Here is a 27257-nt window from a genome sequence, read left to right on the forward strand (position 1 = left end):
CTAAAATCCCAGGACCATTAAAAAACACTTATTCCCATTCAATCAACCGACATACAGTACATTCGTAGGCCAGGGGGCTAGAGTCTAATAGCTCCAAGCCTGGCAGCATAAATGAGTCTTCAGACTCTTGTGGAAGGTAAGGAGGGTGGGGGCAGTATGAATCTCTGGGGGGAGCTGATTCAAGAGGGCCGGAGCCCTCACAGGACCTCTAGGTCCTGCCAAGTGACATTGTCTGGTTGACGGGATCTGGAGAAGGCCGATGCCATGAGACCTAACCGGTCGCTGCCGTGGGACCTAACCGGGACTCATGCGGCAGGAGGCAGTCCCGCAAGTAGTTTGGTCAAATGCCATGTAGGGCTTTATAGGTCATAACCAACACTTTGAATTGCATCTGGAAACCAGATGGCAGTCAATGCAGTCCACAGAGAAACATGGGTATACCTAGGGAGGCCCAGGACTGCTTGTGCGGCTGTATTTTGCACAATTTGCAGTTTCCGAACATTCATCAAAGGTAGCCACATATAGAGAGCATTGCAGTAGTCAAACCTCAACGTGATAAGGGTATGTGCAGCTGTGAGTAGAGACTCCCTGTGCAAATAGGGTTGCAACTGGTGCACCAGGCAAACCTGGGCATACTACGCCCCCCTCGCCACAGCCGAAAGATGATGTTTCAGAGTCAGCTGTGGGTCGAGGAAGATGCCCAAGTTGCGGACCCTCTCTGAGGGGGTCAAAAGTACCCCGCAGCGTAATGGACGGACAGATGGAAGTGTCCTTGGGAGGCAGAACCCACAGCCAACTCCATCTTGTTGGGGTTGATTCTGAGCCTGTTAACACCCATCCAGACCCTAACAGCCTCCAGACACCAGTGCAAAACTGCCTCCTTGTAGGGAGCCGGAAAGGACCCTTCCCTCAAAGAAACATTGTCAATCTCCTGGATCCAGCTCCGTGTCACCTCCCTGCTGGCTCAGAACAGCCAGGAAGGACACTGGTTGAAAAAACAGGTGACGGAGTTCACAGCTTCCATGGCCTTCATCAGGCGTTACCAGATCAAACTCCTCCCACACAACAGGATTAAGATGAGGCCCTGCAACCTCAACTGATTCATTGTCAGGTAACACTGCATTCTAGTTGCAGTCAAGATCTGTTTGGATTTGAGGGATTTTATCCCTCAGCATTACCTTACAAGAGTTCGTCAACTCTTCCCCCCCCCCCCAGTTAAGGAGGGAGCGAGTCACCTTAGCTGGATGGGATTCCACAGATGCAATCAAGGTGACATGATATGTGCATCTTGTCGCTCTGAGCGCCACTTTGTAAGTCTCCACATGAACTTTTACAAGTGTTCGGTCAGATTCAGATTTATTTTTCCTCCAATTTATTTATTTATTAGATTTGTATGCCGCCCCTCTCTGCAGACTCAGGGCAGCTCACAACAATAATAAAAAACAATGTATCACAAATCTAATATTAAAAAGTCTCTAAAAACCCCTTATTTAAAAAGCAAGACACACACACAAACATACCATGCATAAGTTATATAGGCCAGGGGGAGATATCTCAATTCCCCCATGCCTGACGGCAGAGGTGGATTTTAAGAAGTTTGCAAAAGGCAAGGAGGGTAGGGGCAATCCTAATCTCTGGGGGGAGCTGGTTCCAAAGGGTCAGGGCCACCACAGAGAAGGCTCTTCCCCTGGGTCCTGCCAGATGACATTGTTTAGTCGACGGGACCCGGAGAAGGCCAACTCTGTGGGACCTAACTGGTCGCTGGGATTCATGCGGCAGAAGGCAGTCCCGGAGATATTCTGGTCCGATGCCATGCTTCTCTAGACATCTCTTCTGGCATTTCATTCCCCAGAATTCTTCAGTAAACCAAAGAGATCTCCAGGGTCTACTGCCATAGAGAGGTTTCAAAGGCGCAATTCACTCTAGAGCGCCCACCACCGCTGTATTTCAGGCAGCAGCAAGGGACTCTGCCGAACTGTTTACAAGTGATTCCGGTAAAATCCCAAGCGCCTTATGAAAGCCCTCTGTATCCATTAGGCGCATGGGGCGGAACCACCATCGGTTCCGCCTCCCTACAGGGTAGGATTGGAGCCTATGGGGCCATAGCAGAAAATGATCTGACTATGACAAAGACAAGGTCTCTAGGTCCCTTAATTTCAGATCATTTTGCTCAACTGCTCTGAGAGGAATATTATGTTGGGAGTGTGCTCCCCCTTGTGAGTCAGACCCTGAATTACTTGGGTTAGGTCCATGGTTGCCATGGTGGCCATGAACTCCTATGCTAACCAGGAGGATTTGTCAAGCGATGGTAGGTTTAAGTCCCCCAAGACAATAAGTCTGGGGAATTCCAATGCCAGCCCAGCTACCTCCTCATGTAGCACAGACAGGGCTGTTGACATGCAGCTGGGTGGCAGGTACATGAGCAACAAGCCCATCTGAACCCTTAGATCCAACTTCGCAAAGAGGGACTCACAACCCACTATGTTAGGAGCAGAGAGCCTGCGTAGTCTGATAGTGTTCTTGGCTATTATAGCTACTCCTTCCCCACTTCCCTGGAGTCGTGGCTGTTGCCACAGCTGAAACTCAGCTGGGCACATTTCAGAGAGAGGAACCCCGCCCTCTGAGTCCAACCAGGTCTCAGTCACACATGCCAGGTTGGCCTTCTCCTCCAGGAGTAAACCCTGGATGAGGGGAGCCTTATTTACAACTGACTTGGCATTAAGTAGCAACAGCCTGATTCCAGGGTCCGGATTTTGCTTGTCACCAGCACCCCAGGCTGGGTTCATGGGGCCAGAACAAGGGATCACTTTCAATCAGCGAACTCTTATTCCCCAGGAGCAGCATATCCCATATCTCCCACCATATCTGCCTTTCCCCAGCAAGACTGGAATATTCTGGCCCTCTGCCACCCCAAAGATAGTCTTCCCCTAACAATTTTCTGTTAATTTAATAGCATTAATAATAATAATAATAATAATAATAATAATAATAATAATAATAGTAATTTATTAGATTTGTATGCCGCCCATCTCTGAAGACTCGGGGTGGCTCCCAACAACGATAAAAACAATATTATACTGGCACAGATCTAATATTAAAAAAACTAAAAACTATCATAATTAAAAACCAAACAGCACATACATACCAAACATAAATTATAACAAGCCTGGGGGAAAGATGTCTCAAATCCCCCATGCTTGGCGGTATAGTTGGGTCTTAAGTAGTTTACGGAAGACAAGGAGGGTGGGAGCAGTTCTAATCTCCGGGGGGAGTTGACTCCAGAGGGCCGGGGCCGCCACAGAGAAGGCTCTTCCACTGGGGGCCGCCAGACGACATTGTTTAGTCGACAGAACCCGGAGAAGGCCAACTCTGTGGGACCTTATCGGCCTCTGGGATTCGTGCGGTAGCAGGCGGTTCCGGAGGTACTCTGGTCCAATGCCATTTAGGGCTTTAAAGGTCATGACCAACACTTTGAATTGTGACCGGAAACTGATCGGCAGCCAATGCAGGCCACGGAGGGTTGTAGATACGTGTGCGAATCTGGGAAGCCCCACGATGGCTCTCGCGGCCGTGTTCTGCACAATCTGGAGTTTCCGAACACTTTTCAAAGGTAGCCCCATGTAGAGAGCGTTGCAATAATCGAACCTTGAGATGATAAGGGCATGAGTGACTGTGAGCAATGACTCCCTGTCCAAATAGGGCTGCAACTGGTGCACCAGGCGAACCTGGGCAAACGCCCTCCTTGCCACAGCCGAAAGATGATGTTCCTTTGAACTGCTGGGGTTTCCTCCATAGTTGCTGATTTTGGAGTCCATGATCTAGTGGCTTTTACTTCTCAAAGGTGGATTTTCAAATGAGAATCACATTCTCTGCTGTCACTTGTCAGGGAAGGGGAGCCCATACAAATATCATTCAGATATATCCCAGGTTAGAGCATAGATTTACAGTGTAGCCCTAATACAGTGGTACCTCTACCTAAGAATGCCTCTACTTAACAACTTTTGTAGATAAGTGTTCAAGATTTTTTTGCCTCTTCTTAAGAACCATTTTCTACTTAAGAATCCAAGCCCGGAAAAATTTCCCCAGGAAATTTGAGAACAGCATGAAGGCCCAGCCAGTTTCTTGCCATTCCCCCTTTAATCCTGGCCATCTCGGGCTTTTCTGGGCTGCCAGAGAACCCTTTCGATAGCGCTTAAGAAGGCTTTGGCAGTCCAGAGCGAACAAAGCATTTTCCTTTCTCTGGGCACTTGGAGAGGGAATAAACCACTTCACTGTGGTGACTCCCTCACGGAGCATCTGGGTGCGGAAAGGCAAAAGGGGGCACTTCGCTCCAACCGGATCAACTTGGCTTCAGCCAAACCGAGGAATCACCACAGTGAAGGAAAGGCTCCTGCTACAAAGTGAACGAGCGAGAGGGGAGGGGAGCCCTTCAACATGGGAAGGAAGAGGAAGCAGATAGCAGCAGCAGCTGCCTTTTGATCAAAGGAGCAGGAGGTTCTCCCCCTCGCCCACCTGGGTTTCTCTCTCTGGTGCAGTGCATGGGAGGCAGCCTAACACTGGGCGTATGGGAGGCACGTGCTCCTCCTCGCTGCCTCAGAGTCCCTCTTTTTTTTTAAAGCCTTAAAATTTTGGATTTTTTTGATTCACCTCACCTTCTTCCTTCGGTAGCGACTGTCCTCCTCCTCTTCTTCCTCCTCCTCCCACCCAAATTCCGAGCTTTTATTTCTGGGTTTGCACACATTATTTGTTTTTATATTGATTCCTATGGGAAAATTGCTTCTATTTACAAATGTTTCTTCTTAAGAACCCATTAAGTTCTTAAGGGGGGGCGAGCGAAGATGGAGGACAAGCAGCGTTGGCTCTAAAGAGCTCCTCCAAAAGTAAATAGGCTTTCTTTTTAACTCATTTATATTTATACTTTTAATTTATTTTTAAATTTTTCAACTTTTTAAAATCTATATCAGGTGGAGTGTTTTTTTCAGCAGTTCCTCCTACATTTTTTATTTTATTTTAACAATCTTTTAAACAATTTTTACTGGATATTTTTACTTAAATAATATTTCCTGGAGACAGACCAAGCTTTGGTGGTGGCATAATAAGGCAGGGGGAAAAGAAAGAAGCACCATGGAACCAGCCCAAGATCTCTCCCACCAGAGAAAAATGCAAAACAACCTAAAATTGAAGATCTCTTTGCTGGCAAGAGACTTGTAAGTAAATCTACCCCCTCCCCTCCACTTTCAACAATCTAGAGAGGCCAGAACAGGTCCTGCCAAACAGCCAACAGTTTCTACAACCAAGGTTTATGTTTATGTTTATATTTATTTAGATTTGTATGCCGCCCCTCTCCGCAGACTCGGGGCGGCTCACAACAGAATAACAAAAAACAATTTACAACAAATCTAAATTTCTACTAAAAACATTTAAAAAACCCCATTTTCTAAACACACATACATACACACATACCATTCATAAATAGTATATGCCCGGGGGAGATGTCTCAGTTCCCCCATGCCTGACGACACAGGTGGGTCTTAAGGAGCTTACGAAAGGCAAGGAGAGTAGGGGCAGTTCTAATCTCCGGGGGGAGTTGGTTCCAGAGGGTCGGGGCCACCACAGAGAAGGCTCTTCCCCTGGGGCCCACCAACCGACATTGTTTAGTTGACGGGACCTGGAGAAGGCCCACTCTGTGGGACCTAATCGGTCGCTGGGATTCGTGCAGCAGCAGGCAGTCTCGGAGATATTCTGGTCCAGTGCCATGAAGGGCTTTAAAGGTCATAACCAACACTTTGAATTGTGACCGGAAGTTGATCGGCAACCAATGCAGACTGTGGAGTGTTGGTGAAACATGGGCATACCTAGGTAGGCCCATGACTGCTCTCGCAGCTGCATTCTGCACGATCTGAAGTTTCCGAACACTTTTCAAAGGTAGCCCCATGTAGAGAGCATTACAGTAGTCGAACCTCGAGGTGATGAGGGCATGAGTGACTGTGAGCAGTGAGTCCCGGTCCAGATAGGGCCGCAACTGGTGCACCAGGCGAACCTGGACAAACACCCCCCTCGCCACAGCTGAAAGATGGTTCTCTAATGTGAGCTGTGGATCGAGGAGGACGCCCATGTTGCGGACGCACTCCGAGGGGGTCAAAAGTTCCCCCCCCAGGGTAATGGAAGGACAGATGGAATTGTCCTTGGGAGGCAAAACCCACAGCCACTCCGTCTTATCCGGGTTGAGTTTGAGTCTGTTGACACCCATCCAGGCCCCAACAGCCTCCAGACACCGGCACATCACTTCCACTGCTTCGTTGACTGGACATGGGGTGGAGATGTAAAGCTGGGTATCATCAGCGTACTGATGATACCTCACCCCATGCCCTTGGATGATCTCACCCAGCGGTTTCATGTAGATATTAAATAGCAGGGGGGAGAGGACCGACCCCTGAGGCACCCCACAAGGGAGAGACCTCGGAGTCGACCTCTGACCCCCCACTAACACCGACTGCGACCGACTGGAGGGTAGGATGAGAACCACTGGAGAACAGTGCCTCCCACCCCCAACCCCCCCAGCTGGTGCAGAAGGATACCATGGTCGATGGTATCGAAAGCCGCTAAGAGGTCAAGAAGCACCAGGACAGAGGATAAATCATCCATCAACGCGACCAAAGCAGTTTCCGTGCTGTAACCGGGTCTGAAACCCGACTGCTGGGGACCTAGATAATCGGCTTCATCCAAGGATCACTGGAGCTGGAGTGCCACCACCTTCTCGACAACCTTCCCCATAAAGGGAAGGTTGGAGACTGGCCGGTAGTTATTAAGTACGGCTGGGTCCAGGGAAGGCTTCTTGAGGAGGGGGCGCACGAGCGCCTCTTTATAATATGATGGAAAGGATCCCCTCCCCAAGGAAGCGTTGATAATCTCCTGGACCCAGCTCCGTGTCACCTTCCTGCTGGCCGAAACCAGCCAGGAGGGACACGGATCCAGTAAACAGGTGGCGGAACTCACAGCTCCAATGGCCTTGTCCACTTCATCAGGTGTCACCAGATCAAACTCTTCCCAGACAGGTGGACAAGTACGGGCCCCAGTCACCTCGACTGACTCGTTGTCAGCCGACTCTGTTTTCCAATTGGAGTCGAGGTCTGCCCGGATCTGAGCGATTTTATCAGCGAAAAACGAGTTAAAATCCTCGCCACTACTCTGTAAGGGCTCCCCAACTCCCCTCTGATTAAGAAGGGAGCGGGTCACCCTAAACAGAGCGGCCGGGCGGGATTCTGCTGAGCGCCACTTTGTAAGTCTTAATAAAAGCTCTTACAAGTGTTCGATCGGATTCAGACTTACTCTTTCTCCATCGCTTCTCTAGACGTCTCTTTTGGCGTTTCAACTCCCGGAGCTCCTCGTTGAACCATGGAGCTCTACGGGGTCTAGCGCCACGGAGAGGTCGCAAAGGCGCAATCCGATCAAGAGCCTCCGCTGCAGCCTTGTTCCAGGCTTCCGCAAGAGACTCCACCAAACTGTGGACGAGTGCATCTGGAATAACCCCAAGCGCCGTCTGAAAGCCCTCTGGGTCCATCAGGCGTCTGGGGCGGAACATCTTAATTGGTTCCGCCTCCCTGTGGGGAAGGATTGGAGCCAGGAAGTCAAGCCGTAGTAGGAAATGGTCTGACCATGACAAAGGCAGTATTTCTAAGCCCCTTAGTCTCAGACCATTACTCAATTGCTCAGAGAGGAATACCATGTCGGGTGCGTGCCCTCCCTCGTGAGTCGGACCCTGTATTACTTGAGTCAGGTCCATGGCTGTCATGGTGGCCATGAACTCCTGTGCCAGTCCAGAGGTTTCGCCGAGTGACGGCAGATTGAAGTCCCCCAAGACAATAAGTCTGGGGAACTCCACCGCCAACCAGGCTACCTCCTCGAGCAGCACAGGCAGGGCTTTTGACACACAGCTGGGAGGCAGGTACGTGAGAAACAAGCCCACCTGAACCCCTAAGTCCAGCTTCATCAAGAGAGATTCACAACCCGCAATTTCTGGAGCAATGAGTCCACGTAGGCAAAGGCACTCCCTGGCTATAATAGCCACTCCTCCCCCCCTTCCCTGGGGTCGAGGTTGATGCCATATCTGAAACCCAGCTGGGCAAATTTCAGAGAGAGGAACTCCTCCCTCTGGACCCAGCCAGGTTTCAGTAATACATGCCAGGTCGGCCTCCTCATCCAGGATTAGATCTCGGATGAGGAGAGCTTTATTTACCACCGACCTGGCATTAAGCAGCAGCAACCTGAGCCCAGGGCCAGAATTACACTCATCACCAGTACCCAAGGTTGCGCTCACAGAGCCAGAACAAGGGATCGTTATTACGCAACGATCCCTCGTTCCCCTGGAACGGCTAACTCTGTGGCCCCTGCCATATCTGCCTCTCCCCAGCAACACCGGGATGTTCTGACCCTCTGTCCACCCAGAGATAGTTGCCTCCCCCCCTCCTGCCTCTCCAGCGCCAGGTGGGCCAACTATGTTACTTGCATCCTTCCCATTCATTTCACCCATATTGTAACCCCATCCATCCCATCCATCCCATCCATCCCAATCATTCACTCCATACATACTACACCCTCCCCAATTGTCCATCATTAACCCCCCCAAAAATTTTTTAGTTAGAATATAGATCAATTTATAGGAGTCCAGTTACAGCTACAGCTGAGGAAAAGACTAAAAAAAGAGCAAGAAACAAAGTAATTCAGAATGTGGAGAGCTTACCGTGGGAGAACACAACAGAGTTTATGGCAAAACAATGCCTACAATTGCGCAAACAGTTGTTTCAATATTTGAGCAACTGATAACCATTCAACTTGATGTAGAGGCAATGAAAAAGGATACAGCTGTTTTTCTGCAAGCCCAACAATGGGCTACAGTCACTCACACTAAGGTTCTCACAGCAGATATGGATAAACCCCATAGTCAGGATAAGGAAGAGGAGAAATTTAAAGAGCCCGCAAAAAAGTGGCAGCCCACGCAGAAAATTAGGCCTTCTCCAGGTAGGGTTGCAAGAGGGGGAGGCACCAATAGAAAAGATTTATTAGAAGACAGAAAAGTATCTACCCTACTTCAAACACACTAGGTTGCTCTTAGAATTCATTTGATTAGAATGAATTATGGACGTTGGAAAACTAAAAGTGCCATACTAAATTCCTTAAGCCAGCTTCTCCATTGTCAGAGGGGGCAGGTTGATCTCCGTGCTATGGAGTGGCTTCCAGAGCCCCCAAACTGGAAAAGATTACTTCTGATTTTTAAACAGCCCACCATTCTCCCATGCCTCTGGAAGGAGAGTTCAGCATGGGTTTAGCTCAAGTCTTATTGGTAGGACTGAGTTTTAAATTAACATAATTAACATATTAATTAGGTACCGCCCCCTTGCTGCCCCAAGGAGTCAGTTTTAAAAAACTCAGTCTAGGATAAGGACTTGAGTTTGCTTTCCTCTAGGTTAAGTATGATATTAAAGTAAATAAATTGGTTTGAACCTTTTAATGTTTTTTCTTTATTTTACTACAGGTTCCAGATTGGCTTGGGGTCTCTGCCCTCCGCGGGCAGCACCCCCATCTTCCCTCCTTATGGGGCCTCTTCTCTCCGTGGGTACTGCCCTGAGAAGGAGCAACTGGGCTTTGGGTCCCTGACCTCCGTGGCCATACCAAGCCCTTACACCCCAGATGGGGGGGGCCGCCCCTCCCCATTGACGGGGGCGGCAGGAGATCGATGCCGGTGTTGCGGTCACAGCCGCAATGTTTTTTAAAAAACCGCCAAACAGCTGATCGCTCCGGAACGGAGATCACAGTGAGACAGGAGAGTTTCCCATTGTTTGTGGCCATGGGGCTCGGCTGCTGAGGCAACGTCCTCGCGCCCGCCATTTTAGAGCTCTCCAAAGGCGCGAACGCTGTCAAAAAGGCGTTAAATAGGCGCGAACTGGGCTGGTTGCCAGCGTCTGTGAGGCTCTAATCTGCCCGGTAACTGATGATGCAGGTCACGTGGGCCCGGCTAGCCAATAACGTGGAGACTAGCTGTCAGTTGCACTCAGGTCTCACTTGTAGTGAGTTGCTCTAATCTGCCCGGTAACTGATGATGCAGGTTACGTGGGCCCTGCTAGCCAATAACAGTGGAGACTAGCTGTCAGTTGCACTCAGGTCTCACTTGTTAGTGACTTTGCTTCTCGGTGCAGGCCAGTGACTTATTTCTTGGATTTCAATTTGTGAGTACGCTGCCCCTTTTTTCTCATGGCTGATCAACTCGATTCCAAGGAGGAGCAGGCCCAAACACCTAAGGCTCCATCCAAAGGGAAGGAAAAGGCTGCAGGCAAGCCCAAAATAAAATCTTCCCAGTCGGGCTCCTCACTGCGTGAGGCAGAGAGGAAGATCAAGGCCCTAGAGCAACGTTTGGAAGCGGCCTTGTCCCCCCCCACACAAGGGGGACTGACTATAAGCCCTTTTCAACCACTTCCTCCATCAACACTCTCTCCTAGTGTGTCAATGGGGCTCCAAGGCACTGCTACAGAAAGAGATTGGTCACCTGACAGGCAGGCATCACAATTTCCTCTTCCACCTTTGTCTTCACCTGCCACCAGGCCTGAGAGACCCTCATCATCCAATAGTCAGCCTATGCCACAGATGGGGATACAGACTGCCTACGCTCCCTCATCTACGTTTACGCCAACGGCAGCGGGTCTTAGAGAGCACGCAGACGCTTGGCAGGCATTTTCTCCTGCGTTACAGGACATTATAGCTAATGCCTATACGCAGGGCATAGCTGCAGCAACCCACGCTCTAATACATTTCCATCTCAGGCCACTCAACCCAGAGATCCTTGGTCAGTTCCACCACCCCCGACTGGGTTGGGCTCAATGACGGGTGACCAGTCCAATTTTGAGGAGGACAGCGACCACGGGAACGGTTTGTCGGACGACGAATTCAGTTTTCCCGAGCAACCAGCAGTAGCCGGCCTTTTCAAACCCTCCTTGTTCAGGGTTTTGTTACACAAGGTGAAACAGGCCTTGGACGTGCCGGGATCGGCGACTCCTGTAGAACCAGGGGATGGCCTGCGCACATCAGAGACTTTATGCAAGGAACCCGCCAGGGAATCCGACAAGGTTCCGGCGTTGGAAATCTTCCTGGAAAACATCAAGCGCCCCTGGCAGCATCCAGAGGCGGCGCAAGGCCCATCAAACTTGGAGCGCAGATTTTATACGTTTGACGATAACATGGAAAATCTGTTGTAGTTTCCTCCCGTGGACAAACCTGTGGCCACGCTAGTTTCCAACGCGGTCATCCCTTCGGAGACTGCGGATAGACTCAAGCCTGATGAAAGGAGGGCGGAGACTCTCTTGAAGAAGACTCATCAGATGGCCGCTTGGGCCCTTCAGGCTGCATCTACGGCCTCCTTTTTCAATCGTGCATCCATCATGTGGATCCAGGAGGTACAAGCTAGACTGGGCCCCGAGGAGACCAGGTTGAGGCAGGATCTGAATAAGCTTCTGGCGACGGCGGAATTCTCTACAGATGCTACGCTGCATGCAGCTAAGTTTGCCTCCAGGGCTATGGCGTCAACCATCTCGTCACGGCGTCTCCTTTGGCTGAGGAACTGGCAAGTCGATGCCAAGTCGAAGTGGACATTGTCCTCAGCCCCCTTTGAGGGCACAAAACTGTTTGGGGAGGCGCTTGATCTCATCTTGGTGGAAGATAAGGACAAGAGGAAGGTCCTTCCGAGATCTTATCGCCGCCAGGACCGCAGGACTGGTCCGTACTTTCGTCGTCAGTCCTTTCGGTGGGACCAGACTCCAACCACATCACAGCCGGCCAGAGCCTATTCCCAAGGCAACTTCTCGACGCCTTACAGAAGTGACCGAAGTTATTTCCAGGATAGAAGTAGAGGATTTCACCAGACAAGGCGCCCCTTTAGGGGATCTCAACAAAGGAACTTCCGACATTCAAAATGACTGCCTAGACGCCATTCCCTTGGGGGGCAAGTTACAGCACTTCAGCAGGGCCTGGCACACTACATCCACCGATGCCTGGGTGTTAGCCACTGTGTCTCGGGGGCTGCGCATTGAGTTTCTCCACAGCCCTCTGCATCAGTTTGTAACTTGCCCTGTACCCAAGGACCCCGCAAACAAGGCTCTCTTGGAGCAGGAGATTTTGCACCTCTTGGAGATCCAAGCAATCGAACCGGTTCCGTGCAACCTGGAGGGTACGGGGTTATATTCAAAGGTGTTCCTCGTACCCAAAACATCTGGAGGTTGCAGACTCATCCTGAACCTCAAACGTCTGAACCAATACGTTCTCTACAGGAGGTTCAAGATGAGCTCCCTTCGCTCCATTCTAGCTTCGGTTCGGGCAGGAGACCTCCTTACCTCTGTCGACTTGAAGGAGGCTTATTTGCACGTGCCCATACATCTGGTGCATCGGCAATTCCTGAGATTTTGCCTAAACAACGCTCACTATCAATACAGGGCAATGCCATTTGGCCTGTCATCGGCCCCGCGCACCTTCACAAAACGTTTGGATGCGCTGATGGCCAACCTACGATCCCAGTCAATTCGGATCCTAGCTTATTTGGACGATATCCTCCTTCTTTCTGGAGACCGTGTGGCGGCACATCGAGATCTGCAGACCACATTGGCCTTACTTCAACGTCACGGTTTCACGATCAATGTCCCAAAGAGCCACTTGATACCTGCAACCAGGGTCATCCATCTTGGTGCAGTAATAGACACGGTGTCCCGAAGAGTGTATCTTTCTCCGGAGCGACAGCTCAACGTTCGCTCTCTAGTGGCCAGACTTCAGCGGCAACGGAAGATCCCGTTGTCCTTCCTGTCCAAGGTGCTGGGACTTTGGTGTCGTGTGTGGACATCGTTCCTTGGGCTCGCTACCATTTTCGGATGCTTCAGTGGACTCTACTCCCTTACCAGCGAAGGCGCATAAGCCATACACATCAGCTGATCTCGTTGGGACACGATCTGCGACTCTCCCTCAAGTGGTGGAGATCCCTGGCACTGTGTCAGGGTTCGTCTTTTGGCCATTTCCGGTATACCATCCTTACCATGGATGCCAGCCTCCTGGGGTGGGGCGCCCATGTCAACTCTCAGGTGACACAAGGCTTCTGGAGACCCCAGGATCTACACCCGGTCAATATCAACTTCCTGGAATTGCGGGCGGTCCGCTTGGCACTACAGGCCTTCTCAACACTACTCGAAGGCCACCATGTGCTCGTCCGCACGGACAATGTGGCGACCAGGGCACATTTAAATCATCAAGGGGGGACGCGTTCACTCAGACTAATGGAAGAGACTGTTCTTCTTTTCGATTGGGCAGAGCTTCATCTATCCTCATTACACGCAGAACACATAGCGGGAGAGGACAACAAGCAGGCGGATTGGCTCAGTCGACAGGAGCTGGATCCGGCGGAGTGGAGACTCAATCCTCCTCTCTTCGAAGAAGTCGCCCATCGGTTTGGGGAGCCAATGGTGGATATGTTTGCCACACCCCAAAATGCTCAGCTCCCGAGGTTTTATTCCCGGTTTCCATCTCCGGGAGCCGAGGGAGTCAATGCCCTTCACCTTCCGTGGCCAAGGACCTTATTGTATGCCTTTCCTCCAATTCCACTTATCCCGAAAGTGTTAGGAAAGATCTTGCTGGAGAAGGCGGAGGTCATTCTGTTAGCACCACATTGGCCTCGAAGGCCCTGGTTCGCGGACCTCATGGGACTGTCCATCTCCCCACCGTGGAGAATTCCGGACGACCAGATCTCCCTCAGCCAGGGGTTTGTGCATCATCCAGAACCTCAATGGTTCCATCTGACCGCCTGGCACTTGAGGGGGACAGGTTGAGGAGTTGTCACCTTCCGGAAAATGTTATTGCCACAATTCAGGCAGCTAGACGGCCTTCCACCACCCGTATTTATCAGGCGACATGGGCTGCCTTTACATCCTTCTGTGCCAACAGACATTTACATCCCCAGGACTCTACGGTGCTTCCTGTCCTGGAGTTTTTACAAGCAGGCTTGGACAAGGGCCTGGCACCCAACACATTGAGGAGACAGGTGGCCACCTTGACTACCATTATAAAGGGAGAAGATGGGGGCTCCTTGAACCACCATCCTTGGATTAAGGACTTCCTTCGCGGGGCTACTAATACACGCCCTCCACCGGTTCGACGGTTTCCCACATGGGATTTAACGCTGGTTCTTCAAGCCCTCACGGGTCCACAATTTGAACCCTTGAGATCAGTTCCATTACGTTTCCTTCCCTTAAGACGGTCTTTTTAGTAGCAGTGACCTCGGCCCGGCAGGTGTCCGAATTATCCGCTTTATCAGTTAGACCAGATTTGTGTAGGTTTTATCCAGACAGAGTTGTTTTACGTCTGGATCCCACGTTTATTCCAAAGGTCAACACACACTTCCACAGAGCCCAGGAATTAGTATTACCAGATTTCTGTGCTCGAGGTAATCATCCTTTACAACTTAAGTGGCACAAGGTGGACGTGCGCAGGGTGTTAAAACTGTACATCAGGCGCACCTGTGCGATACGAAAGACTGAGGCCTTGTTCGTGTCTTTTGGTTCTCTTAGACTAGGTCTCAAGATATCCTCGAACACCATTAGTCAATGGGTCAGGTTATGTATAGTCGAGGCATATAAGGCGAAGTCAACCAGTCCACCTCCGGGGATTCAGGCTCATTCAACTAGGAGTGCGGCTTCGTCAGCGGCTTGGGCGACGCAGGTGCCCATTGAGAACATCTGCAGAGCCGCGGCGTGGACTACACCCACAACCTTTATTCGCCACTATAAGTTGGACACTTTCGCTTCGGCTGACGCCGCCTTTGGACGACGTGTTCTTCAGAAAGTGTGTGAGGAAGCACAGCCCATGGTTCAGCAATCTCCCTCCCTGGAACTTTAACTTGGGTATATCCCATGCTGGACTCTCCTTCCAGAGGCATGGGAGAAGAACCGTTGACTTACCTGAACGGTCTTCTCGATGCCCTGGAAGGAGAGTCCAAACCCTCCCTATTGAACCATGGGGGATTTCTGGTTACGTTATTCTTGTTATTCAATAAATTGTTGAATTATTCCTATTTCGTTTTTTAAAACTGACTCCTTGGGGCAGCAAGGGGGCGGTACCTAATTAATATGTTAATTATGTTAATTTAAAACTCAGTCCTACCAATAAGACTTGAGCTAAACCCATGCTGGACTCTCCTTCCAGGGCATCGAGAAGACCGTTCAGGTAAGTCAACGGTTCTTCCACTCAACCTTGGGAAAGAGAGATGAAGAAAGTGGGAGTAAGGCAGCATTGCTCAGTGATGATGCACTTAACATCTCAGAAACTGGACTTATTAACGCTTTTGTTGCTCTCCCAAGGGAAGAACAAGATAATATATTATTTAAGCTGGAAAACTTAAGGAAATCTCTACTGACCATAGTGGACACAGCCGAACCACTTATAGATTTGGTTTCCCCGGTGCTTGTGCCTCTTGCTTCTCCTCCAGTAAGGAGGAGTTTGCATGAATGTGAACTTATGGAAAAGAGAAGCCAAGACCCACAGGGGCCATTAGAGGATCCAGCAGAGAAGGAGATAATAGCATCCTTATGTAACTACCCAATGATGCCCTCAGTATTACAATTGAGTGAGAGAGGCCCCACCTCAGTGTCATCATCTCAAAGCCGAATGGTGTATGATCTAACAACCCCTTCTTATACATCTAGTGAGGAGGTATCTGAATGGCAATCCCTGTTAGCTGGTGTTAAAAACTCTTACCCTGAACAATTTCCCCAGGAAGGATTTAGATGGGACCACCCCTCTTTTAGAGAAGGCCAACTTTGAGTGTGATGACACCTCAATCCATCGCAACAACCCCAGAAATTCCCTCTGTATATATCAAATATCAAAAAACAAAGATCACGGCCTTTGCAAAAAGGCCAAAAACTTACTCATGGTATCTTGATGGGCACAAAACAGAGCAGGTAACCACCTTCTAATACCTGGGGATGGTCTTTCAGGCCAATGGCTCAAGGAAAGCACATGGAGAATATGCAGCTGCCTTGGGCCAAAGATCAGCGAGCTCCATTCTCAATTTTTTCTGCACAAAGATTATTATGTTCCTGCTGCTATTAAGCTTTTTATGGCCAAGTCGCTAGCTCAGCTTCTTTATGAGACCTTGCTTGGACTGCCAGCTTCAGCTTTACACTTCACACCACTAGAATTAGTTCAATCCAAATTTATTAGAGCAATTCTCCAGATGCCACGTTGCATTTCAAACACACTTCTGTGCCTGGAGACTGGATTGATAAAAGTCGAAGCAAGAATCTGTATAACGTCTCTAAATATGTGGTTAAAGTTTAATTTTTTTCCGCAAGGTCTTACTCCGTTAATCCTTCACAACGAATTTTCCTCCTCATGGATTAAGGCCATCGAGTTCAATCTTCACAAATTAGGCTTCTCCCCAGCTTCAATACTCGAGATGAACTACGATCTAGCAAGACAAATCTTGTGACAATGGGTGGAGGACATCGAGAGGCAGGAGGACTTAAATAAAGCTCTGCTGTTTCTGGCCCCAGATGCCACTAGTTATGTTGTGGCTCCTGCCAGATATCTTAGACAGCTGGAATCAGCAAACCACTGAAAAGCATTTGCTTTTATACGGTGCCATGCGCTTCCATCCACTGTTTTGCACAAAAGAATACCATTCACTGAAAGATTTTGCCCTTGTGGCTCAGGAGAGGTGGAGACTGAAGGACACATGCTCCTGAGATGCTCCTTTTATACAGACATTAGGAAAAACATTTTGCCACTAATTGCAAGGTATCCTGGCCACTCAGACACTACCTACCTCCAGTGGCTGCTTAAAAATGAACAAGCCATAATTACAGCACAGGTGGCCAGATTCTGCGCAGCAGCAGTGGGGTTTCGTCGCAAATGTCTGCCTTCATCATAGTGAAATACGTACATCTTTTGTATATTTACAATGGGTCAATTTTAGTTGATCAGCCAAAAGTCATGAATTTTGTAAGTCATTTGTCTCCAGATGTCCAAGAACCTCAACACCTAGCATGTCTTTGTTGACTTGGATGACAACCAACTTTGGATGGTCAACAAACTGTTGTAAGTCAAGGACTACATTTATCACCCAAGAATCTGCTACTAGGATCAAAGAGATACTAAAATGTCTAGATTCTAAGAATCTGAAACGGTTCTTGGATTTTCTGTTTTTCTGTTTTTTAATTACTATTATTATTATATTGATGGTCCTTGACTATAATAAAGGTCTATTTATTATAAGTTCTTAAGTAGAGGTACCACTGTATTATTATAATATATGATGAAAGATAAGCAATTGTAACTTATACCAACCTTCTCCAGTCCTTGAAATGCATGTACTTATTTATGGCCATGAGAACATATTTGAAAAAAGTCTGTAAATTCAAAGTAATTAAGGCTTGGAATACTTTCTTCACTTTATTACAGGTTTATGAAACAATTGGACTTGGCAGTGCTAATTTGTTAACGGAAGTATTTGTGCCCATCCCGGAGATGACTGTTTTGACAGGAAGAGCTCCAATTGAAGAAATTGAATTCAGCAGTGATCAGTGTGTAACACCGGGCCATGAAGGAGTGGGCAGTGGTACAGAGATTGTTTCCATTTCTTATTTGTTCATGTTTAGAGGATTGCAAACCAGCTAACATATTTGACAGATTGTGGTCCAAATACTTATACCGTATGTCCATAAACTTAACTGTCATCTCATAGGTAACTTGAGGTGTTTAGCCTCACAACCACCTTTGATAGATCTCCAAAACTGGCTGAAAACTCATGTTGTCCCTCCCTCCCTCCCTCCCTCCCTCCCTCCCTCTAAGGAAAAATACAGAAACATTAAAAACTATGCAAATCATATATTTTTATTGGTTCAAAAGAATACAAACCATGGTTGATTTGTCATATTTGAGCAGGACTTGTCTTTTTGATCTCTTCTTGCAGGGGTTCCATTTTCATTTGAAGCAGATGGTAGTAATAATATGATTTTAATGACTTCTGGTAAAGTGTCATGCAGTGTATCATGGGCAGTTGGAGCAAATGGGATACCAGTTTCAGAAAATAACTCTGCTCTTTCAAGGTAGGGAATTCAACAGAATTCAATTCAACAAGTCCTCTTTCCTTCCTAAGAAGAAAGAAAAAATAGTCTATCAGATTGCTTGATTTTTGGAATAATATTTAGAGACCATTGTTTTAGCCAGAGGTTGAATTATATTTTAAGTTTTGTATGCATGTGACAGCTGAACGTTATTGTCTCTTGAACTACTCTGTACTGGTATTTAGTATTATTTCAAGCACAGTGATACTTCCTTGAATAAAAATATTAAAAATATAAAATATGTTTATTAACTTACCATGAGCTTATTAAACAGTACACATTTTCAACAGTAGTGAGACTTGTGAAAGGATGTTATATGATTGTAAAGCTGTTTCTAAATTTTATTTGAAAAGGCAAATTAATGATGTTATACAAAATTGACAGTCCATAACTAGGAACACCAACCATAGAGATTATTTCATTTTCATTTATTCATTTATTTATTCATTTATTATTATTTTATAAATTATTTGGAATACTACTTTTAACCAGTTGTTTTCACTCTTATGTCAAAATTTCAGTTCCTTAAAAAAAGTGGATGCTATTGCATCAATTGGCACATCTGGATTAACTGACATGAAGAAATTAGCCAAGTGGGTGACTGAAACAAAACTTGATCCTAACGATCCAAGCAACGCAGCCCTAATGCAGTTTTTAAAAGTAAGAACTTTCTATTATTCATGATGCTGAACTTCCAGATATTTTTATTCTACATTTTCCCAAAGCCTCGCCTGAAGAGTTAGTGATACAGGTTAATATATTTAATAGGCAGGCGATTGTCTCTTTTGACATATTCCTTACATGTGTGCACAGATGGTTGTCTTGGATGCATTGAATGTTTCATTAGAAAAAGGGTCTGGGCTTTTACCCTAATCCTTTATTCTGTAACACAGATGCAAATTCTAGAGTTGGAACAAGCTGCCAGTCTTGGAGGTTTCTGGTGTGATTTACTATTCTTGTTTTCTTCCTTCTTCCAGAAGACTTAATATAGCATTGCTAACACATCTAATAGCCTCAAGTTAGAAATTAGGAGATAAGTTGGACAAGGATCCAGAAGTTAGCTCTATTGCTTATTTCTGTAGAAGTGTAGTGATTTCTTAAATGTAATGCAATTCCAGCTACTCTTAAGTGTGTTTCATTTGAACAATTTATATCCTAGTTGTGCGTTCCAATCATAGGCCCAACCTCATCAATATCTACAATAGTGTATTTCCCTTTATGTACCAGGATGGCTAACCTTTTCTTCCTCGGGTGCCAAAAAAGTGTGCATTCACGTGACAGCAATGCTACCATGCAGGCAGCCCCCTACGCATGAGTAAGTGATACCCCTCTACTCGTCCCATTCCTCGTGCATGTACTAGCAACCCCTCCAGCCTGTTTTGGTGCTAGCAGACCTCCAAAATGGGCAGGGGGGTGCTGCATCCATCCCACATCCCGTTTTTAGTTCTAGGAAGCTTCAGAGAGGCCTGCTAAAACTAAAACAGGGTAGGGGATCCCCAGTCTTCTCAATTTATTTCCCCAGTGTGTGCTAGTTTCCTCCTGGATTCCTCCTTCCAGTGCCTTCTGCTATCTATCCCAATTACTTTTCCCAGCGAAGCATGTGGAAATGCCCTGCCCCAGCATATGCACAGCAGAGCCCAGAAGACCAGATGGCCAGCATATAGCATCAGATAAACCAAACCTCCTCCCAACCCCCCCCAAAACACACTCATAGTAAGAACCCCTCAAATGAGGAAAAGTAAATCAATCACGTTTCAGACCTGTAAAAGTCAGTATTGACCTGAACAGTACAAGTGTAACAATCAGCACATAGCATCAGGTAAACCAAAAAAACCCCACAACCCCCCCCCCCCATACTCATAGTAAGAACCCCTCAAATGAGGAAAAGTAAATCAATCACAAGTTTCAGACCTGTAAAACTCTTTGGGTCAAATGTGCATAATTACCTTTTTTTCTGAAAAAAATAAAAATAAAAATTAATTTTTAATTTCATTTTTCATTTGTTTATGATCAAGCATGTTCATATAACGTTTACTAATGCAATAGGTATTCAAAAAACCACTTACAGTAGCTAAAATCAACATTTTTAAAGTCTGGGTCAAATAGACCCGGGAACAGAACAAGTGATACATTGCACCCAGCAAAAACTAAGCAACAAAAAAAAAATACTCATAGAAAGAACCTCTCAAATGAGACAAAGTCATGTAATTTCAAGTTTCAGATGTGCAGGGAAAATTTTTTATAGGATCTCAAACTTTGTTTCTGGTCAAATAGACCCGAACAGAAGAGCAGGGTTAAAGCCCTTTGGTTAGGGAGCCAGTTGTTTCCCTAACACCTTCTTGCTGGTCTTCACAACATGAAGTCTGTCTCTTGCTAGACGCCCTTCATTTAGGTACTGTAATACATGATTTACAAATCCAAAATTCTTATGATGCCATCATTTTATGAGCCAGTGGTTGACTTCTAAAATGTTCCATTCTCCACTTGCACTGCTACGGAGAGTCCAACATGGGTTATTCTTCAACCTTATTGGAAGGGACTGAGTTAAAAATTAGCATAAATAACTGGTCCAACCCCCTTGCTGCCCTTCCTGGGTCAGTCTAAAAAACTCAGTCATAGTGAAGGGACACACGAGTTTCTTCTCCTATGACTCTTGTAGTCTAGTTTGTTTAAATATTAAAATATCCTTTTTTCTAACGATTTCTTTCTTTGTTTCTTTTCAGGTTCATGGATCAACTTACCTCTGCGGGATTGGGCCCCTGCTCTGCGGAGTATTGCCTACAACGTTGTTCCCAGGTCGGAGCTTCTTCCCTGCGCGGGTACTGCTCCTAGGACCGGGAGTCGCCACAGAAGGAGGTCCCCGGCCTGCGCGGCCATACCTCAGTACAAGGCGACTTTGAAGCCGAGCTGATCAAAACGGCAGAGAAGGCAGCCGGATTTTTAAAATTCCCGCCTAAATCCGCATTCCGAAGACGAAGGAGGGAGGTCGCGAGCACCCAGCCAGGAGATTTTCGGAATCGCATATCTCCACAAAGAGCGACAAAAAAAAAAAAAAAGGAGCCCGGCAAGCAGGAACAAAGGTTTCAGCCGGCATGGACATGGCAGGCTGCATAGGGGGCCGCCATCTTGGGGTCTTCCCCAGGAAAGTCAACTTCTGCCCGCCATTTTTAAGATGGTGATTGACACCGCAATTCACCCCAGAGCAGGGGGAAATGCCCAGATATCCTGTAAAGCATAGGAAAGGGCAGCGCTCAAACTGCGACAGCCATTTTCGCTGGGTCATTTTGCCGCAAACGCAGCAGAAATAGAATCCTGCACTGTGCGATCAGTTGGAGACCTTAATTCATTCAGAATGGCTGAAGTTCCTCAACAAGGGGTAGCGGACCCACCTACCATAAAAGCCAAGGAGAAATCACACTCCTCCAAGGCTAAATCTAAGAGCTCGCAATCCTCTTCTGCCCTAAAGGAGGCTGAAAGATGCATAAAAGCACTTGAAGAACAATTAGAGGCACAAAGGCAGGCCCCAGGTCTTCAGACAACTCCAGGTCAGAATATAGGGACAATAACCAGCGCTACCCCCCCCCCCCGAGACTCCCGAAGGGTACGGGGTTGGCCACAGACAAGGACTGGTCACCGGATAGGTTTGGGGGGCCATCACAGGTGGCAGACCCACCAAGGCCTGATTTTCCCATGCCTTCCTCCTCTACATGGCACATGGCATCTCAACCACTGCCAACAGCCACATTTACCCCAACAGCAGCTGGGCTCCGCTCCTCCCCAGATACTTGGCAACGCTTACCACCTGCCTTACAAGATATGATTGCCTCTGCATATTCGCATGGCATAGCGGCAGGGGTGCAACAGTATATAACAACTACTGCCCCCCCTCCTTCACCGCGCCCCCCTCCCTCGGTACAGAGGAATATAAGGGCAGCTCCAGCCCCCTCCTCTCCTGTACATGATTCATTACATGAGGATTCGGGATTTAGGGGCCAAGGCTCAGAGCCAGATGATGGCCTATCCGAAGATGAAGGGGCACCCCCAGAACCTCCAGCATATGCTGGGCTATTCAGGCCATCCATATTTCGTGTTCTCCTCAATAAAGCAAAACTAGCAGTGGCACTGGGCACAGCAGAGAAGTCCACAGATCCAGCTGCTGTCCCTCAACCTGCCACCAGGGTGCTCACAGAGCCCCAAAAGGATGCAGATCTTATACCTGCTCCACAGTTGGTTTTGGACAATATTAAGAGGCCATGGCAACATCCAGCAGGAGCACTGGGCCCAACAGCCTCAGAGCGTAGGGTTAGGGTTAGGGTTAGGAACTGGAGAACCTGCTGGAATTTCCATCTATCGATGCCCCAATTGCAGCCCTGGTGTCCAATACGCTCGTTCTATCCGAGATGGCAGATGGCCTAAAACCAGAGGATCGCAGGGCAGAAAGTCTAATCAAGAAATCTCACCAGATGACAGCTTGGGCCCTTAAAGCAGCTTCGGCGGCATCATTTTTTAACAGGGCTTCAGTCCTGTGGCTTCAAGAGATGCTCACAAAACTGGGACCAGAAGACTGTCGCCTGAGGCAAGACTTAAACAAATTATTAGCAGCAGCGGAATTCTCCGCTGACGCCACTCTTTCTGCATCACGTTTTTCCTCACGAGCCCTAGCAGCAAATCAGTCATCTCACCGTTTGCTCTGGCTCCGCACTTGGCAGGCAGATGCCAAATCCAAATGGCGCCTGGCTTCAGCTCCCTTTGACGGGGCAAAGCTGTTCAGAGAGCCTCTTGACAAGGTCCTCTAGAGGACAAAGATAAGAAGAAAATATTACCCAGGACCTACAGACGTCAAGACAGGCGCACTACTCCCTACTTCAGACATCAACCCTTTCGGGCCGAGACTTCCTCCACTGCACCCCAGGTTGGAAGGTCGTACACCCAGGGGTCCTACTCCCACCCCTCCTACAGAACTGACAGGAGTAACTTTGGAGATAGGAATAGACAATTCCAACAACCAAGGAAGGCCTTCAGAGACTCCAACAGGGGCGGCTATCGCAGGAATAAATGACTCCACAGTTTCCTTCCCCATAGGAGGACGGCTACAGCACTTCACCGCCTCCTGGGAGTCTATCTCCTCAGACACTTGGGCACTCAATACAATAGCTCAGGGTCTCAGCATAGACTTCATCCAAAAGCCTCCAAACAGATTCCTGCAGTGTCCAGTTCTTCTCAACAGCCACAAGCGCAACCTCCTCCACCAAGAGATTTACCACCTACTAGAGATTGGTGCCATCGAGAGGGTCCCTGCACATCAAGAGAGACAGGGATACTATTCCATAGTATTCATAGTACCCAAGGCCTCGGGAGGTTGTCGTCTCATACTCAATCTGAAACAATGAAACATATATGTGAGATACCGCAGATTCAAAATGCATTCATTAAGGACAATTCTAGCAGCAATACATCAGCGAGACTGGCTGATGTCAATAGACCTCAAAGAGGCATACCTGCATGTCCCGGTTCATCCGAATTACAGGAAGTACCTTCACTTTTGTTTCAAAAACCAACACTTCCAATACAGAGCCGTGCCCTTCGGTCTGTCATCAGCTTCCCGAACTTTCACAAAGCTACTGGACATACTCACAGCAGACCTCAGAACCCGTCCATTACGCCTCATGGCGTACTTGGACGACATCATTATACTATCCAGCAGCCCCTGCCAGGCACTACACGACCTAGCAGAAGCCATAAGGACATTAGAGACTCTCGGCTTTTCAGTCAACTATCAGAAGAGCCATCTGACCCCAACCAGGTACCTACCACACCTGGACACCAATATAGACACCATGACAGGCAAGGTTTTCTTGTCACCAGACCGCCAGAACAAAGTCCGGGCCTTGGTAGCAGAGTTACAGCGCACACGAACAGTAATGCTAGCCTTCCTATCCCAGTTACTGGGAATGTTCATATCTTGCATAGACATTGTACCTTGGGCCAGACTCCATGCCAGGCCCCTACAGTGGTTCCTTATTCCCTTCCAAAGGAACCGGACCAGTCACTCCTCAAGACGGGTATCAATCTCATCAGAAGTGCGCCGATCGTTTCCATGTTGGAAGTCATCAGCTCTCCTACAGGGGTCACCATTCCTGTTACAACAGGAGATAACCATAACAATGGACGCGAGCCTCTCGGGTTGGGGCGCTCACTCCAGTGCGGGAGTAGCCCAAGGATGGTGGAGCCCAGAGGAACTCACATTTCTGAACATCAATTACCTAGAACTCAGGGCGGTGCACCTGGCACTCAGGCATTTCGCGTTGCAGGTGAGGGGGCAGACAATCCTCACAGACAATGTGGCAACAAGAGCTCACATCAACCATCAAGGGGGCACGAGATCAGGCCGCCTCATGATGGAGTCACATTCCCTATTCAAATGGGCAGAACAACATCTGACATCCCTGAGAGCAGAGCACATATCAGGCACTTCAAACATCCAAGCAGACTGGCTCAGCCGGACAACCATTGACCCGGCGGAATGGAGCTTGGAGGCAAACCTGTTCCAGGAGATCATTCACAAATTCGGGAGACCGAAGGTGGATCTATTCGCCACCCATCAGAACAATCAGTTACCCAGGTTCTTCTCCCACTTCCCAACACCAGGAGCGGAACAGATCAATGCACTAGGGCCTACTTTATGCCTCCCAGTGTGCCTGATTCCAAGAGTAATACACAAACTACTGCAAGAGCAAGCTGAAATACTCTTGGTAGCCCCATATTGGCCCAGGCGCCTGTGGTTCGCAGACTTGATGGACCTGTCCATTTCTCCCCCTTGGCGAATCCCACATCGCAGAGTGGCCCTGATACAGGGGTCAGTGTACCACCCGGAACCCCAATGGTGGAGTCTTGCCGTGTGGCACTTGAGGGGGAGAGATTAAGGAGGGAACTGATGCCAGATAGAGTAATCAATACCATCCAAGCATCCCGTCGTCCATCCACGACTCGAATTTACCAAGCGACCTGGAGAGCATACTGCACCTTCTGCACAGCTCACAATCAGGATCCATAGTCACCCTCCGTGATCCAAATTCTGGAATTTTTACAAGCAGGCTTGGACAAGGGATTGGCACCCAACACCCTACGCAGACAGGTGGCAGCGATAGCCACTATTCTCAAAGTGGACTTCTCCCACCCGATCTCACAACATCCATGGATTCGGGATTTCATTCGAGGAGCAGCAAACATCAGACCTCCACCAGTACATCGCTTCCCAACATGGGACTTTCTGCTGGTGTTACAGGCTCTAGCGGAACCCCCCTTTGAACCTCTACACGAGATATCGCTATGCCTGCTATCACTGAAGACAGCATTCCTAACGGCAATCACGTCAGCAAGAAGGGTCTCCAAACTGTCAGCACTATCAGTCAGACCAGACTTATGCATCTTCCATACAAACAGAGTGGTCTTGCGGCTAGATCCTTCCTTCCTCCCAAAGATAAACACCCTCTTTCATAGATCACAAGACATTATCCTGCCAGACTTTTGTACTCATGGGTCACACCCACTACAATTAAAGTGGCACAAACTGGACGTAAGACGTGCCATCAAAATTTACAGAAGACGAACAAGTACCTTCTGAAAAACGGAAGGTACTTCCGAAAAACAAATCACTATTTGTTTCATATTTTCCAGCATCCATGGGAAATAGAGCATCATCAAAAACCATTAGCTGTTGGATCCGTTCCTGTATCCTCACGGCGTATAAGTCAGGCTCCACACCAGTACTGAGAGGCATCACAGCCCACTCGACAAGGAGTGCGGCCATGTCAGCGGCCTGGGCGACTCAGGCACCGATCGAGGACATTTGCCGTGCAGCAACCTGGACATTACCATTTGGACTCTTACGCTTCAGCTGAAGCGGCCTTTGGACGCAGAGTACTGCAGAGAGTGTGCAAAGATACTGCGCCCCTGGTCCAGCTTTCTCCCTCCCTAATTAGTTAAGCTTGGGTATATCCCATGTTGGACTCTCCGTAGCAGTGCAAGTGGAGAAGAACCGTTGCACTTACCTGAACGGTCTTCTCGCTGCACTGCAAGGAGAGTCCAAACCCACCCGGCTGTTAGGCCCAGGTACACAGGGTTACTTGATTGCTTTGGTTTAAATTCAGTTGAATTGGTTAATAAAAGTTCTTGGTTTACTGTCACTGTGACTTCGTTTTATTATAAGACTGACCCAGGAAGGGCAGCAAGGGGGTTGGATCAGTTATTTATGCTAATTTTTAACTCAGTCCCTTCCAATAAGGCTGAAGAATAACCCATGTTGGACTCTCCTTGCAGTGCAGCGAGAAGACCGTTCAGGTAAGTGCAACGGTTCTTCCCTCATGGGTTGGTTGTTCATCTTTCTTCCTGAGTACAGATGAGAACACAATCTGGGCACCCAGATACTTTGCTTTTCTGATTAGTTGTTCATAGTCCCTTGAAATTGATCTAGGCTCTTAGTTGTATGATTCATCCTGATATGAAAATGTAGAAAGGGATAACATCAGTTGACTTGATTATTTTAGTAAGACTCTCTGTCACATCTTTGCACTTGGGAGACAGCTCACATCTCTTAAGATATTGTCAGGTGTACAAATTGATGACTGTTTCTTTGAGTAGTGAATTACCAATCAGCAGCCTATGTCTTTTTTTCTTTAGGGACATTTGTGCTCCTTTACTTCTTATCACTGGAATACTATTCTTATATGAAATTTCTGTTAGAAAAATTCCCCAGACCAAGAGAATAAAAGCAAAAGTCTTTATTAACAACATAATATAGGAAATATAGAAAGATATAGAAAACAAGGATTCCTACAAATAAGTCTGGCAACCAAGAGGTTGAGGTGTTCCATATGTCACTAGATGCAGTATTATTGGTTATAAATGTGTAGTGTAATGATTCTACTCCTAACTGCGATTACTTGTGCCTTATCACTACTTGCATAACTTTCAAATTCCTCGCACTCATGTCTCATTTTGATCAATCATGGAATCAATTATAAATCAATCAATCACCCTTTACTTAGAATCTAATAACCTACTCTAACAAGCAATTTGGATTCAGAAAGAAATTATCCTGCAACCTAC

The 27257-nt window shown here is 47.8% G+C and overlaps 1 protein-coding gene across 8 annotated transcripts in view; it reads left to right on the forward strand.

Moving 5' to 3' along the window:
* CC2D2A (coiled-coil and C2 domain containing 2A) overlaps positions 1–27257 on the forward strand; it is a 445922-nt gene that overhangs the window by 199655 nt on the left and 219010 nt on the right. For all 8 annotated transcript variants that reach the window (XM_070757365.1, XM_070757366.1, XM_070757359.1 and 5 more), the window contains 3 exons: positions 17485–17641; positions 17996–18131; positions 18671–18809. In XM_070757365.1, coding sequence (XP_070613466.1) covers positions 17485–17641; positions 17996–18131; positions 18671–18809 — 432 coding nt within the window. The remainder of the gene's footprint in view (positions 1–17484; positions 17642–17995; positions 18132–18670; positions 18810–27257) is intronic.

Source organism: Erythrolamprus reginae, chromosome 7 (assembly GCF_031021105.1).
Source record: "Erythrolamprus reginae isolate rEryReg1 chromosome 7, rEryReg1.hap1, whole genome shotgun sequence".
Classification (NCBI taxonomy): domain Eukaryota; kingdom Metazoa; phylum Chordata; class Lepidosauria; order Squamata; family Dipsadidae; genus Erythrolamprus; species Erythrolamprus reginae.